We start from the raw sequence: 15,025 nt of genomic DNA, 5'->3' as shown, positions 1-15,025 counted from the left end.
TGACTACTTTACCAACAGATTCGAAGAACTTGGCTAGATCTGCATCGGTCACATCATCGTTCAACCATCTCACGAAAACGTAAAACTTGCTACGTTTCTTCAAAGGCAATTTCGGCTCTGTGTTTGCGGGGGAAGTTGATTTCTTATCGTCCCCATCAGGATCCACCACCCCTCCAGGTGCCATCTCTTCATCGCTATCCGCCGCAGAATTTACTTCATTCTCCATGGCGTCTCCATTCGACTCATCCTCTTCGATGTGATCGACCTCGGGGCTTGATGCCTTCTTTTTTGTTTTTTCAACCTTTGCCTTAGATTTTTTCTTGGCCGGGGTTGGTTTTTTACTTTTCTCTGCCATACCGAAACCCAAATGACTAACAAGAAGGATTTAATTTGCGTTTGGTAAACATAAAACGTACAGCACGTGTTGAACTCGGCGGAACGATTTTGTGCTTGGAAACTGTGCGGTTGTACCAAGGATACTCCTAAGGTTGAGTCATATAGAACGATTTAACAGGTAAACATAGCGCCATATTGGAATTTATAATAACCAAAACAAGCATTCGTGATCAATGTTTGAATTCAATTCTATAACAAAAAACAGTTGAACCAGGATGTAAAACACATGTATATTGAGTAACTGCTACCAACCAAAATGATTGTTGTATCAGAAAATCTATTTGATTGGAATTTTAAGGAATACTTCTATCTAACAGCAACCGGCGATTCTGAGCTCAAAATTGGTTCGTTTTTGTAATCATTACCATCACAGTAGAGACATGAAAAGCTGTAAAACTGTTTCCAATGCTTTCACTGAAAGATTTGTGCAGCCTGCGGTGCTACTCCAAGCTAGCGAAAACATTCGTCGACAACGGCTTCCATCGTTTGCGTGAGATAAATCTGTCCGGTAATAATTCGCCCCAGCTCGACCAAGCGTTTAGACTAGAACTAGAATCACTTATGTTACGGGACGCTCCCCAAGTAACCGAACGAAGTTTAGAACTGATGCGGGGTCGCGTATTTATCGATCGCCCTCGTGTGTACCAACCGGATATAAATATGGTCCCGAATAAGGGATTCCCAATGCTGTTATTACAGATTGAGATAAACCAAGCAGGTAGCAGACATATGTATATAGAAAGAAAAAGGGTGTGATAGTTAACATAAGAAATAGGGCACGACTATGATTCATTCTGTAAATATATAGGCGATGCATGTATGCAGGGTCTAAAATTTAAAATAAAATACACGTAATTTATCAACTTCTGCTATCGGCTGAAGATAAAACAGAACGTTTTTTTATTTCTTTTAATTTCTTAGTCTTCACCTAGGGTTATCCTTCTGCTTCTTGGCTTTCTTTTTGTCCTTTTGGTTCTCCTGCTCCTTTTTCTTCAGTTTCTTTTCCGAGTGCTGTTTGGGCTGTTTGGTCTTTTGGGACGGAAGTACCGGTCTCAAGCGTTCAACGTAAGCCGGCAATCCCTTCAGTGACGTGCTGCTGAGAGCCAGTGCTTTTTCCACTAACCCTGCCTTTTCAAAACGAACGATCGCGGCACGCTGGCAATGAATATACCGAACTTTGGCTACTTTACCAACAGATTCGAAAAACTTCTGCAGATCTGCATCGGTCACTTTGTTTTGCAAGCCTCTCACGTAAACGGAAAGCTCGTTACGTTGCCCAAAAGACAATTTTGCGTTCTTCAGTACCTTCTTCTTGCTTTCTTTGGATCCCTTTGCTTTTGCATGGGGAGTTGATTTCTTATGGTCTCCATCGGGATCCGCCAGCTCTTCTGTTGCCATCTCTTCATCGCTATCCTGCGGAGGATTTACTTCATTCTCCATGGCATCCTCTTCGACCTCGGGATTTGCAGCCTTCTTTTTCTTCTTTGTTTTTTCAACCTTTGCCTTTGGGCTTTCCTTTGCCGGGGTTGGTTTTTTACTTTTCACCGCCATGTCGAAACCGCAATGACCAACACGAAGGTTTTAATTTGCGTTTATCAAACGTAAAACGCACAGCACGTGTTGAATCCACCGGAACGTTGTGTTGTTTTTTTTTTTTGCTCACCACGCGATGAAACGTCAACCGGGCATTGCAGGCAAGGTTTATACTGTCATGTTAGTAATTTTCCAATTGAAATTGTCAAATTAAGTGCTATCAACCTCATGCATGTTTATTTCCCAAAATAAAATCATTTGTTTACATCTTCGCAGCTGTTCTGTGTTTAAAGTGTTATCGAGCAAACGAATACTAAATATACTCCCTTTAAAAGAATGTTAGAACCGGAAAATGCAACGGTGTGCCGCGTGTGTACAACGATGATCAGCACATCCAGTGCGGAGTCCTTATTCTCCACGATTAATACGAAAAATGGAGATGGTTTGATCAGAACCATTGTTGATGCAATACGAGAGTTTGCGAATGTTGCGGTAGCTTTGCAACCGATTTCATCTCATCATCATCTCATTAATGTTAAAATTTTTCATCGCGCCAGGTGTCCATCAACGATGAACGATCCAAACATATTTGCTTAGTTTGTCTGGATGCATTGGAAAATGGAATCCAATTGCAACATCAGATCCGCGAAAACGAGCTAGCTTCTTCATCTATCTTGGAGTAAGTAAATTTCTATTTCCGTAGAAATTCGTAACGTGAACAATCTGGTAACTTTGTTTATATTTTTCCAGTACCCTCAATATTCCGAAAAACGAGGAACTTGATGCGGAAGTGTACGACCTTGAGTATCTGGACGAATTTAAAGATGATATCACATGTATGCCTGACCTTACGATAAATTCCTCAAAACTGGAAATACTCGGTAATCCACTATCGGATGCGTTGTGCGGTCAAGAGGACAATGACCTACCAGACAATCAGCTGGCCGTCCAGCTTTCGGAAGACGAATTGGAGTGCCTTACGAACGAATTGCTTGAACAAGGAAAGTTTGCATTTGAAATGCCTCCTGCCGAGCTGGTAGCACAACAACTTTCTTTTGACCGATTTCAGTACCTCGAAATTTGTGGTGAACGGTGTTGTGGCTGCGCACACATTGCTCCATCGCGGGACGCACTGATGGAACACGCAAAAGAAGTGCATTCACAAAACTATTACGCCGATAGCAGCTACACTTGCCCCACGTGCTATGGCAAGTTTACGACCGAAGAAAGCCTCGCGGCTCACACACAGTACTATTCATACAGCGATGTTTTCGTATGCACCGAATGCCAGGAAGCATTTAATTTCCAGGGACAACTGATGCTGCATCTAAAGCAACAACACGACTACCAAGAAGAAGCGGACGGAGAAGAAGCAGATCAAACGAATGATGGTCAATCGTTGAAAAAGAAATATATCCGCAAGACTAACGGGCAGCAAAAGCTCGCCATTCCGGACGAAAAGCTCATCAAGGAAACAAAAGAATTCCCTCAGTATCGAGAATTTTTACTCGATGGAGAACATTGCTGTGCTTGTGGGTTTTGCCAGGAATCCATTGAATCGCATGTAGCCGAGGAACATCCCCACAAGGATTCAGGGAGCGCTCTGCAATGTTCCATTTGTCGCCAAAAATTCGCCTCCAACCGGCACCTGATGCTTCATGAGGAAGATCGCAAAAAGATGAGTTATCTTTACGAATGTCGGCTTTGTGGCAAGCTCTTTTTAAAAAAATTCCTACTCTTGAAACACATACAAAACGAGGTCCACCCTCCAAACGAAAAGCATGATGATACAGTCGCAATCACAGATGCGGACGAAAACGCTGTCAGCCAGCAAAAAGCATCGGCAAGCTCAAGTACAATAAGCGTAAAATGCTTCTGCTGTTGCTTTAGACGCTGCAAAGAAGAGTTTGCCACCGAGGCGGACCTACTCAAGCACGCCTATGAAACACACACTGGCCGCCGGAAAGAAAACGAAAACAAACTATCTAAAACATTGGAAGTGGTTACCGAAGAACGGGTGTGTCCAATTTGCATGCTACTATTCGAGTCGGCGGAGAAGCTGAAGCAGCATCGGTCCTACAAAATGCACGCAGAAAAGCAAAGCTGCCATATTTGCGGACGAACTTTTATGAGAAAGTCAGGTCTGAGGGAGCATCTGGAGCGTGAGCATCTCGATCTTCCTCCGCGGTACGCTTGCGAGATTTGTGGTAAAAATTTCATCACCCGTTCTACGCTCAACCATCATCAGAAGGTGCATGGGCCTTTCGAGAGCTGCCCATGTGATGCCGAGGACTGCGATTTAGTGTTTCGCGATGAGCATCTAATGCGTCGACACTATCGAAATGTGCACGCCGAGAACCGGCCATATGTTTGTCGTTTTTGTACAAAAACTTTCCGCACCAAAGAATCTATCGACATCCACGAACGAATGCATACAGGCGAAAAACCTTTTGCTTGTCGTCACGAGGGATGTTTAAAACGGTTTGCGCACGGAACGGATCGGGCACGCCATGAGCGATCGGTGCATACGGGCGAAAGACCGCACAAATGCTCGATGTGTACTTTGAGCTTCTTGCGTAAAAGAGAATTGAGGAAACATACCGAAAGGGTACACAAGGAAGTTTGAGGTAACCCGTTTGACCTCCTCTAAATGCGTACTCTATGTAAGATAATAATTTGAATACTGACGATCCCGACGATCCGTTAAACTAAGTATAAGAGAATAGAATAAACATCGTATCATAAGAACAGCTACATGTTTATTAACGCGTTTACAAAACCATTAATCTAATCATTACATTGTCATTGTCATAGAAAAAAAATTTAAAACACATTTCACCTACTAACGATATTACAATCAGTCAAATTACGAGCACGTAGAGAGCCATGGGGGGCATACTAAAAACGAAACCATGGGCATTGGTTCCCCGCTTAATCTGGAATGCAAATGCATTTTATTGCGTTAAAGCTCGCCTAACGTATGCTCTGCTTCAGCAGGCTCGGTTTTTCTCGCACAGCCATTTTTTCCTTCTTCGTCAGCAGCGGATCCGGGGCGAAACAGTTCCACATGCGGAGTGTTTCGTCAGCACCGGCACTCATAATGGTGCTTCCATCAGGGGACATCGCGATCTGTAGCACACGTCCAGTGTGGCCCATCAGATCAACTTGTTTGGTCATGGAAGGATACTTCCAGATCGACAGTTGGTTGTTAACGTATCCGTGAGCGGAAATGAGCTCTTTGTAAGTTTTCGAAAAGATTAACCCGCACACCTGCGATTTTGTGTCTACCGAGCTGAGCAGCTGCCCGCTGGCACAATTCCAAAATTTAATACATCGGTCCGCTGTACCACCTCCACTGGCGAGAACGTGCGACTGCCAGGGGCACCAGGCTAGTGCTCGGATGGCCGCTTGGTGCTGATTAAATATATACACCGGTTCGGTGGTTGCATGCGGTGCTCCACTTGCCGCAGCCCACACGTTTACAAGATTATCGTTTCCTCCGCTAGCCAGATATTTCCCATCCGGTGACCATTTTAAACCGCAGACCTCCTGCGTGTGACCCTGCAGGACACCGATGTTGTGTTGTCGCGTGCGAACATCATGGTTAACAATCGTTCCATCGCGGCTTCCCGAACAAAGGACATACGAATTCCATGCCAGCACACCGACCCGCGCTGAATGGCCGTTCATCACGCGGAGACGCTTTACATTCTCGCAGTCCCACAGTTCAACCGTCCCCGCGTTCGTGCCCACAGCCAAGATGTGTCCCTCAGAAATCCAGCTCAGCGAACAGGTCTGGTCGTTACCCTCGTTCTCGAACAAGGTCTCGATCGTACCAGTAGCCGCATTCCAGAGGTACACCGAGGGTCCCAGCGCCACTGCCACCACATTATCCCCACTCCAGTCCATCAGGTTTAGGTAGTAGTCGTTCACGATTTCCGGTGCGTCCAGGATACGTTCCGGTGCATTGGGAATGTATCTGCTGCCACTCTTCGCCGACATCGGCGTCTTCGCGGAATACACCACCTTCAGCGGGTTCACGTAACCCTCCGGTGGCGGTGGTGGTTTCACCTGATACGAAAGCACCCGTTTGTTGCCGATATCGCAGTTCCCAAGCGCTTCCGATAGACTCTTCATTCGGTCGCTTTGTTTTGGGCTCGCACCTTCACTCGTTGTTCCATCCTCGTTTTCTGCATCCTCGTCCTTACTCTGTTTTACGATAAAATTGCCCCGAGCAAAGTCTGACGCCGTACGGCTGGGAATGAACCGATCGCCACCCGTTTGCTGCTGCCCGCTGGTCTTGCTCGGAGTTTGTGACGGTTTTTTCGCTGAAGATGCCGCGTTCTTTCCGCCATTCTTTCGTGGTGATTTCATGGAAAATCCTGCCGTAGTCTGTAGCGTGTTGTTCGCATTGTTTCCCGTAAACGAAATCGACAGCTTCTGACGAGCTGATGTGTTGGCCAGGGCACTATTGTTGAAGCTTGTCGATGCAGCCGAAAGTTCCAGCTTTTTCTGCCATCGCGGTACGGGTCCCTTCGTTATTTCCCCGTCCATCGCAATGAAGCTGTTCATTTCGTTCAAGTAGTTGAACTGCGCCATTCTTAGGTATCGTTTCTCTTGCGGTCGCTCCTTGAATTCACTAGCAAAACAGAAGAACAACTAGGTTTTTGAAAAAGGACACAAAGGATATGCCAAGCTGAAAGATGGCTTCCTACCTGCCGCTGAAGATGTTCCGTTTGAGGCAGTTAGTTTTCAAATTTAGCGCAAATGCTAGCGTACCCAAAAGTAGTAAATATTCTGCTTGACAGTTTGCTGCATTTGGCTGCGTACGTATTCAAAGGTTTACCTCACTTGTTGCTTGGATGACAAATAAAAAATATTTTCAAAAGCATTCCACACAGTCGAATGCAGAAAACATGGGGTGGTGGAGAAATATTTTAATCTCAATATTATATTGTAGTACAAGCAACTTTATATGTCGCTTTAAATAACGGTTGTTGTTACTTTTGGGTGTTTGCAATTCAGAACTACAATTGACTTGCTCTTGTCATTTGGTCAAACATCAGTATGCGACTTGTTTACCAACGCGCTAGCATTCTACAACAGATCCGGCATTGGCCGTAACGTAAGCAGTTACTTTAAGTTTCCAGCAAAATCTACCAAACATCTGAAAGATTATGATGAAACGATCGGTGAAACCTAGAACCAATGCAGTGTTGGAAATGCCGAAAACAGGAGAGCTGATGCGTTGTTGTATCTGCTGTAAACAAAAAGCAAAGGATGACCTATACGATCTGGCCATATCTGTTGATATGTCGGATGGGAAATCTTCGTGTACGATTGCAGAGATGATTGAAACAGTAGCTTCAATAAAGGTAATGCACATATTGGATTCGATACCAAGCGACAAAGTGATCACAGCACATTGATTTTCTCGATTATCCTGCAGCTCAAACCAGTACCACAGTCTGTTTGTGAGGCATGTTGGAGCTATGTGAATGCAGCACATATAATTCGTGACAAAATTCGCCGCTCGAAATACCTGCAAAGATACAGTGAAAATGAACATGGCAACGATACGATTGACGAAATTGCTGCAAACTTTGAGATTTTAGCAGAGGATAGCTCAGTGAAGTGTCCAGAGGAAGATTATGAATGTGAATATCTCGATGAATATCTCGAGCCAAACAAACCGAATGATCACACGTACGAGAGCCGGCGGGACGAGGAACCGGGGGAAAAGGAGGAGGAAGTGGAAGATAGTGCGAATCACAAGAGTATACCTTCTAGCAGGGCAATCTTGCTTGACGCTTCGATTGTAAAAGATGAAACAGTTCTTGGCGATCCATGCCCAAGTGACCTTCATATTACGCGTCAGTTTGAAGAACCTCGTACACAGTTTATACAGCGGGATGAATTCCACAACCAGTACCGATTGCTGGAAGTAACCGGAGAACGTTGCTGTGGATGTAGCTTTGTCGCGGAAAATCGAAAAGAACTCTTGCAACACTCGGAAACGGTTCATGCAATTGATATCACAGACAGTGGAGATTACTGTCCGATTTGTTTCTACAAGTTCGCTACCGATCAGCATTTGGAGCGACATATAGAAGAGTTCAAATCGACCATGGTATACGTCTGTTTGCAGTGCAATCGGTTCTACAATCTGCGTCAAAAGATGTTCAACCATTTGCTGAAATGTGGAGAAAGCATCTCCGTGTTATCGGCGGACGAATCAGACGCGGAGGAAAATGAAAACCTGGACAATGAGGAAGAGTACTATGAAGAAATCATTGAAGATATGTATAGTAACCTGAACTCACCGGCCAACGATAGCCTAATCGAATCGTATCAACGGAAGATGATGCGCTGCCGGGCACTGTTCGATGAGATAACATCGAATGAAACCTTTTCCTGTAAGCTAGATGAAGCGGAGTTGAATGTACAGGATGTTCAAATCATAGACCAGTGCACCTTCGAGACGTTCAAGTTTGTTCGCCTTCGCGGGGAACGTTGCTGTGGATGTGCATACACGTGCGCTACCAGAGGACAGCTGATGCAGCATGGGAGGGCCATTCACGCGTCTGATAAAAACCTGCAGGATGATCTCACGTGTTGTCTGTGTGGAAGTCAGTTTCATGTCGAGAGCGAAATGGTTAAGCATCTGAGCTTTTTCACGAGTAAAGAACTATTTTTCTGTACCATCTGCAACGAGTCGTTCCTTTGTAGGGAAAGTTTAAAGACTCACCAACAGACGAACGAAAGCCACCAAGAGCAGCAGCGGAAAAAGTTCCAGGATACTGATATCGAAATGTTTGGGTCCGGTATGTTCATCGAGCTTGACATGCCGTTGGTTATTGAGCAGCTGGATAGGTTGCAAGCCGAGAAGAATATCAACCGCCCGAAATACATACGCTGCATACCGATGCCGGAAGAGCGCTTCATCCAGAATATTACGGAGTATACAAATTACTCCATACTGACGGTCGTTGGTCAACGGTGCTGTGGTTGTGGCAAGTTCTTCGACACGCTGGGAGATTTGAAACAACATTCCCAGCAGGAGCATACGATGTCGATAGCATCGAGTTGGATTAGCGATCAGCTTCAATGCGATATCTGCTACGCTGTGTTCGATTTCGAGCGTGGGCTTATATTGCACAAGTCAACCAGACGTAACAACAAGACAAACCTTTATCTCTGCAAACTGTGCGGACTTCTTTTTACGAAAAAATATTGTCTAGCTCGGCACATGCAGTTTGCACCGAATCATTTATCGGAATTGATTGTCCATGCCAGTGGTAGAGGCACCAGCGAAGCGGATGGACAGGACGAAAAGGGACTGGATGATGCCGAAATTAACGACCCGGCAGAATCGGATCCACGTGTTAGCGAAGCGTTGCAGCTACACAAATCGGTCCAACAGGCTGGCTTAGAGAAGGTAGGACATTTTGTGGGCTATCATTGCTGCTTTTCCAAATGTACCGCAACCTTCAGCAACGAGGAAGATTTGGTCGAGCACTCGCGAGACGAACATAATGGCAAACGACAAGAGAATGAGACCGAACGAAAGTCGGACAAGAACATTTGCCCGTCTTGCTGTAAATCGTACCAGGATCTTGTAAAACTGGCATGGCACCGGTTTCAGCGGTTTGTACCCCGACAGTACAACTGCAAACACTGCGATAAAACGTTCGACAAATATCCAAACCTGAAGCTGCACGTGGATACTGAACATAGTGAAACCCCTTCCAACTACGTATGCTCGGTATGTGATAAATCGTTCGTGTTGAACTCCCGTCTGAAGGCGCACATGAAACTGCACACGTCACAGAAGGACTATGGGTGCGATATTTGTGGAGTCAAATTTCGAAGCAACGGATTGATGAAGCGTCATCGGCGGTCGGTGCACTCTACGGAACGTCCGTTCGAGTGTAAGCTCTGTCCGAAACGGTTTCGCGTTATAGAGAAATTCAAAATTCATCAACGTGTTCACACCGGCGAGAAGCCGTTCGAGTGCACATACTGCCAACGGACGTTTAGTCACTTTACCGACCGGAAGCGACATATAATGACCGCCCATACCGGCGAGCGACCCTTCAAATGTTCGTACTGCACCGCGGCGTATATTCGCAACCGAGAACTTACACTCCATATGCAAAAACATAAAGATATTATACAAAACCAAGCCAGTGTAGTGAAGGAAGAGTGTAGCTATGAGAGTGGATAACATTGTAGAAAAATGTGCCTACTCTAAAGTTAACCAAAAAAGTGAAAGGCATACATTTCTTTAAGTTTAAAAATATAAACCAAATTCCCCGGCAGTAAGAAACATAGACGAATAAATAAATTTCAAAATGAAACGCGTTGTTCTCAAAATAATTCAATTCAATCACGGTTTAGATAAGTTGTTTATTTTCTACAAGAAATTGTAGTTCGAGGTGTACGGGATGACAGCCGCTGTCATTTGCAAAGTGTTTTTCTTCTCCCAATATTTAGTACGACACTTCGGCAAAGGAAAACGGAACTTTGCCTTCTTAGCAGGTCGGCTTACCTATAACATCATCAGAATCCACTGCGCTAACAAGTTTCTCCGGTCTTAGCTAACTCGTCCGCTGATACCGTTCGTCTGTCGTTTTCGCGACCGTATTCGGCAGCGGTCATCATTTGTCTTGCTGCAGCACGCACTTAAGTACCTGAAGCAAGTAGATCGAAAGTTGTTGAAACGAAGGCAAGGTACGGTCGTTTGTCCCCCGTTAAGTACTTTATCTACGTTGTGAATCAGTGATAAATCGCGGGGAGTTGTGAATAGTCGGGGAAGCAGTCTGGCAGTTCGAACAATTCCTAAAACAAATTGCTGATTTGGTAGTCTCTAGCTGCTACCAACTGTGAATCTGTCGGTGGTGTGAGTGTGTATGTGCGCGCGGATGTAAGGTATGCTTTTGGTTGGTTTGGGTTCCGTTTCGTGGGACAAGTGGTGCAACTGGTGCAAATATATTAACAATCAGCGATCGATTTATTTGCCCCGCACATCAGTGCACTGACCATCGTATGCGTTGTTAGAAGTGCAGTGTTTTCGCAAAGCATAGCAGCATTACGCCTAGCCGATCCGGGTACCGCAGTGTGCATGAGGAGGAAATAGATCGTGATTTGGGGAATGACGTACTAATGGTGAAAAACGTCTCAAGACGATTAGAAGAAAACATTGTGCATCATAGCAAGCGGCATTAAACGTTGACGAGTCGCTGTATCAGCACTACTCGTCACATCTATTAAAAAAGAAGCAAAAAAAAAACTAAGCACTCGAGGTAATAGCAGCAGCAAGCGGAGCACCAAGATGACACTGAATGATGAGAATGGGGCCAGCAGCAATAATGTTGCAGCAAGTGGGACGGGCCAGTCGGCGGGAACCGGATCAGATCGCACAACGACGGCGACGACGGGAGTCAGCGGCAGCCTTGCGGCGAATGCTGGTTCAAATGGGGGCAGCAGCATGAATACGCCTAACAACAATATTGCCAGTAGCCACGGCAGCAGTACGGTGGCAACACCCTCATCAAACAACGGTAGCAACCCAAACCAACAGCACAATAACAGTAATAGTAGCAACATATTTAATAACATCAACAACAACTTAAATTCTAATATCACCGCAGCGGCGAGCACAACTTTAAGCAACAACAACAACAATAGTATTACCAGCAGCAGCAGCGGCAGCGGCAGCACGGGTGTGAACGGGCAGGGCAGCAAACAGTTGAACAATGGACCGCCGGAGAAGAGGCCCAGCAGCGGACGATTCATCATTTCGAAGTACGAGATCGAAACGCTTCCTCCGCTGAAGGATGCCAGTCCGGCCGAGCGGGAGGAGCTGTTTATTCAAAAGCTGCGCCAGTGCTGCGTCCTGTTCGACTTCTCCGAGCCGTTAAACGACCTGAAGTACAAGGAGATAAAGCGCTGCGCACTGCAGGAGATTGTCGAGCACCTGAACAACCAGAGCAATGTGATCACGGAGGCGATCTACCCGGAGGCGCTCAACATGGTGGCGGTGAATCTGTTCCGCACGCTGCCCCCCTCTTCCAACCCGAACGGCGCCGAGTTCGATCCGGAGGAGGATGAACCGACGCTGGAGGTATCGTGGCCGCACCTGCAGTTCGTCTACGAACTGTTTCTGCGGTTTCTCGAGTCACCGGATTTCCAGCCGAACGTGGCCAAGCGTTACATTGACCATAGCTTTATACTGAACCTGCTGGAGCTGTTCGACTCGGAGGACCCTCGAGAGCGTGACTTTCTGAAGACAGTGCTGCATCGGGTGTACGGCAAGTTCCTCGGGTTGCGTGCCTTCATTCGTAAGCAGATCAACAATATCTTCTACAAGTTCATCTACGAAACGGAGCACCACAACGGTATCGCGGAGCTGCTTGAAATCCTGGGCAGCATCATAAACGGATTCGCGCTTCCATTGAAGGAGGAGCACAAGCAGTTTCTGCTGAAGGTGCTGCTACCGCTGCACAAGGTGAAAAGCCTGTCCGTCTACCATCCCCAGCTGGCGTACTGCGTGGTGCAGTTTCTGGAGAAAGACGCCAGCCTCACGCAACCCGTCATCAAGTGTTTGCTAAAGTTCTGGCCGAAAACGCACAGCCCGAAGGAGGTGATGTTTCTGAACGAGCTCGAGGAGATCCTTGACGTGATCGAGCCGGCCGAGTTTCAGAAGGTGATGGAACCGCTCTTCCGCCAGATCGCCAAGTGTGTCTCGAGCCCGCACTTCCAGGTGGCCGAGCGGGCCCTCTACTACTGGAACAACGACTACATCATGTCGCTCATATCGGAAAACTCCAAAGTCATCCTCCCCATCATGTTCCCGGCCCTCTACAGCAACAGCAAGTCGCACTGGAACAAAACGATCCACGGACTGATCTACAATGCGATCAAGCTGTTCATGGAGATGAACCAGCGGCTGTTCGACGAGTGTCACCGGAAGTACCAGGCCGAGCAGGAAACGGAGCACGAGAAGCTGGCCCAGCGGGAAGAACTCTGGCTGCAGATGGAGGATCTGGCCGCACGGAACAGCAAGCTAACGCTGAACAGCTCGGGTGACTCGGATACGACGGAGCGTAGCACCAATCGCTTCCCGAAGAGCAACTTCCACCCAATGCAGCACCGGCAATTGAACGGAACGGTTGACGGCTCTTCCTCTTCCACGGTCTACGATCGACGATCGATACAGCACAGCACCTAAGGCGGGAGGGTGGTATTTGTTGTTGTTACTGATGGGCCTACCGGGTAGTGCTGTCCCATATTTCCACACCATTTCGTCCCCTCTCGTTCTCTTCTCCTAAACCGTGAGCGGATTTTTCCCACTTTATTTTTTATCATTTTGCTACATTTGCCTATCAATATTGTATGTTAAACAAAATCAAGAATTACAGTATAGATGCGTTTGCGCAACCGGGGGATTGGATCGGTCCCAAACGAGTCTCAAAGCAGTCGAGACCAACCAATGGACGATACAAAGAGTTTCGAATTGTTTTTTTAAATTTATATACCAAAAGTATCAGCTAAATTGCCGCCACCGTTCGAAGAGATGCGCGCGCGTGTGTGTGTGTATGGCAATTGGAAAAAGGATGTTCTTTTCGAGGTTGGGACGTAAAATAAACGCTGTAAAAGCGAACAGTATGTTTTGTATGTGTGTGTGTGTGTGTATAAAGCGAAAGCTATTGCAATAATGAACGACATAATCTAATGACTTCCGGTTCCAAGTCAAACGTAAAGGTGCTGCAGCTAGGTAAGGAGGCACGATGGGCAGGAACATGTTTTGGGGACACCGTTTGGCCAAGCACGCGCGCAGAAAGGATGCATTGTGCTTCAACTTCGTTCCTGTATCCTTCGCTCGTTTGTTGTCGAATAAGCGTTTGTAGAGCAGGTACTTTGCGGGGGGAAAACCTGTTGCACACGGTGGGGGAGAATCAGGATGTACATAAAACAAATCAGCAATTTGCAATGGCGGGTTATAAGCGACACAGACATTCTCAGAGGATGGAAGAACAAATTGCCCGCTTTAGGTAGATTAGTTCACGTAACATTTAAGCTTAGGAATTGTTATTAGTTGTTACACCGTAAGAGCAAAATAGGAACAACTTTTTACTAACCCGATTCCGCCATCGAACCAAATGCAAGCAAAGCTCTAGGATTCTTTGATATTAAACCTTTCCCCCCGGTCTTCTCTGCTCGACTACACCTGACCGACATTAATTCCACCAGAGTCTTATATTCGTGCATAGTACATTCTTTTACTCCTGTATTTGTTGCCAGCAGGATCGATAGGACCATATTGTTTGTGAGCCACATTCTACTTTTAGCTCTTTACTCGTCGTTTGCACAACTCTCAGGACACACTATTATTACTAAACATAAATTCGCGTGTCCTTTAATATGTTTGGTTTATCTCTTCTGTAACCTTCTAGTTTGTATTTATAGTTTTTGAGAGAGTCGCATAAAGAGGGTTGTTTGATACGAACAACGTGTAAGTCGGAGCTTTGCAAAACGCGCATAATAAGCGGACAAAATAAAACACGCAGTACACACTTATTCCAGTAGATGCGTAAGATGGTTTAATTTAACAGCCTATGGCCGCGGGGTTGATGTTCCCGCACCACGGTACGCGTGAAACACAGGGAAATGTGAATTCTAAAGCTTAAGGAACTGCATGCATTTTGCGCAAAACCTCGGTCGAGCAAAACACGTGCGATTGCGGAGAGGTAAATATCTATATATAGTTTGCCTTAAACGCGATCGGGTTGATTGATTCAAGTTCAAGAGAGGCAAGATGATGATGGGTGCGAAAACAAAATCATTAAAAGAACTAAGTTGTGCAAAAGCAAATAAATTAGTTACGGTCGGAGAAGAACTATGAATGTGACAAGATAAATAAATGGTTGATGGCTAAACAAAAAATATGCATACAAAAAAACAAGAGAACAAATCGGAGCAGCGACAAGAGTACGTAAAAGTATATAGCGGCAAAACATAACTGTTAGCATTTTACACTAATAAAAATAAAGTAAAAAAACACTGAACAAAAAAAAACCGGTAGTTCGCCGTC

At 45.8% G+C, this 15,025-nt stretch overlaps 5 protein-coding genes across 6 annotated transcripts; 3 read left to right on the top strand and 2 right to left on the bottom strand.

The window, feature by feature from the left end:
* Positions 1 to 1,320: 1,320 nt before the first annotated feature.
* Positions 1,321 to 1,947, bottom strand: LOC131267502 (uncharacterized). The gene has a single exon (XM_058270395.1). The coding sequence runs from the start codon at positions 1,945 to 1,947 to the stop codon at positions 1,321 to 1,323; it is 627 nt and encodes a 208-aa protein (XP_058126378.1).
* Positions 1,948 to 2,288: 341 nt separating this feature from the next.
* Positions 2,289 to 4,663, top strand: LOC131266850 (zinc finger protein 33B-like). Its single transcript, XM_058269513.1, has 3 exons — positions 2,289 to 2,421; positions 2,487 to 2,608; positions 2,680 to 4,663. Exons 1-3 carry the CDS (start codon positions 2,311 to 2,313, stop codon positions 4,553 to 4,555), a joined length of 2,109 nt encoding a protein of 702 aa, XP_058125496.1. The 5' UTR covers positions 2,289 to 2,310; the 3' UTR covers positions 4,556 to 4,663.
* Positions 4,664 to 4,666: 3 nt separating this feature from the next.
* LOC131266853 (cell division cycle protein 20 homolog) lies at positions 4,667 to 6,625 on the bottom strand. Its single transcript, XM_058269518.1, has one exon. It carries the CDS (start codon positions 6,526 to 6,528, stop codon positions 4,903 to 4,905), a length of 1,626 nt encoding a protein of 541 aa, XP_058125501.1. The 5' UTR covers positions 6,529 to 6,625; the 3' UTR covers positions 4,667 to 4,902.
* A 439-nt stretch (positions 6,626 to 7,064) lies between these two features.
* On the top strand, positions 7,065 to 10,283 carry LOC131266848 (zinc finger protein 845-like). Its single transcript, XM_058269510.1, has 2 exons — positions 7,065 to 7,304; positions 7,379 to 10,283. Exons 1-2 carry the CDS (start codon positions 7,107 to 7,109, stop codon positions 10,154 to 10,156), a joined length of 2,976 nt encoding a protein of 991 aa, XP_058125493.1. The 5' UTR covers positions 7,065 to 7,106; the 3' UTR covers positions 10,157 to 10,283.
* A 165-nt stretch (positions 10,284 to 10,448) lies between these two features.
* LOC131266851 (serine/threonine-protein phosphatase 2A 56 kDa regulatory subunit gamma isoform-like) lies at positions 10,449 to 13,599 on the top strand. 2 transcript variants are annotated; one of them, XM_058269515.1, is made up of 2 exons: positions 10,449 to 11,492; positions 11,583 to 13,599. In XM_058269515.1, the coding sequence occupies exons 1-2, from the start codon at positions 11,264 to 11,266 to the stop codon at positions 13,160 to 13,162; spliced, it is 1,809 nt and encodes a 602-aa protein (XP_058125498.1). In that variant the 5' UTR covers positions 10,449 to 11,263; the 3' UTR covers positions 13,163 to 13,599. The 2 variants fall into 2 exon arrangements, with proteins under 2 accessions (XP_058125498.1, XP_058125497.1); XM_058269514.1 differs by having other exon boundaries at positions 10,449 to 11,522.
* The last annotated feature ends 1,426 nt before the right edge of the window (positions 13,600 to 15,025 follow it).

Source organism: Anopheles coustani, chromosome 2, assembly GCF_943734705.1.
Source record: "Anopheles coustani chromosome 2, idAnoCousDA_361_x.2, whole genome shotgun sequence".
NCBI lineage: Eukaryota > Metazoa > Arthropoda > Insecta > Diptera > Culicidae > Anopheles > Anopheles coustani.
The sequence above is the reverse complement of the archived record's forward strand: the minus strand, read 5'-3'. Positions and strand labels throughout refer to the sequence as shown.

Bases quoted from the DNA above. Each gene is read 5' to 3' on its own strand.
- LOC131267502 (XM_058270395.1), bottom strand. From the start codon at position 1,947: ATGGCGGTGAAAAGTAAAAAACCAACCCCGGCAAAGGAAAGCCCAAAG.
- LOC131266850 (XM_058269513.1), top strand. From the start codon at position 2,311: ATGATCAGCACATCCAGTGCGGAGTCCTTATTCTCCACGATTAATACG. The intron at 2,422-2,486 runs GTAGCTTTGCAA...TCATCGCGCCAG, and splicing joins GAGAGTTTGCGAATGTTGCG to GTGTCCATCAACGATGAACG. The intron at 2,609-2,679 runs GTAAGTAAATTT...ATATTTTTCCAG, and splicing joins GCTTCTTCATCTATCTTGGA to TACCCTCAATATTCCGAAAA.
- LOC131266853 (XM_058269518.1), bottom strand. From the start codon at position 6,528: ATGGCGCAGTTCAACTACTTGAACGAAATGAACAGCTTCATTGCGATG.
- LOC131266848 (XM_058269510.1), top strand. From the start codon at position 7,107: ATGATGAAACGATCGGTGAAACCTAGAACCAATGCAGTGTTGGAAATG. The intron at 7,305-7,378 runs GTAATGCACATA...ATTATCCTGCAG, and splicing joins AAACAGTAGCTTCAATAAAG to CTCAAACCAGTACCACAGTC.
- LOC131266851 (XM_058269514.1), top strand. From the start codon at position 11,264: ATGACACTGAATGATGAGAATGGGGCCAGCAGCAATAATGTTGCAGCA. The intron at 11,523-11,582 runs GTAATAGTAGCA...ATATCACCGCAG, and splicing joins AAACCAACAGCACAATAACA to CGGCGAGCACAACTTTAAGC.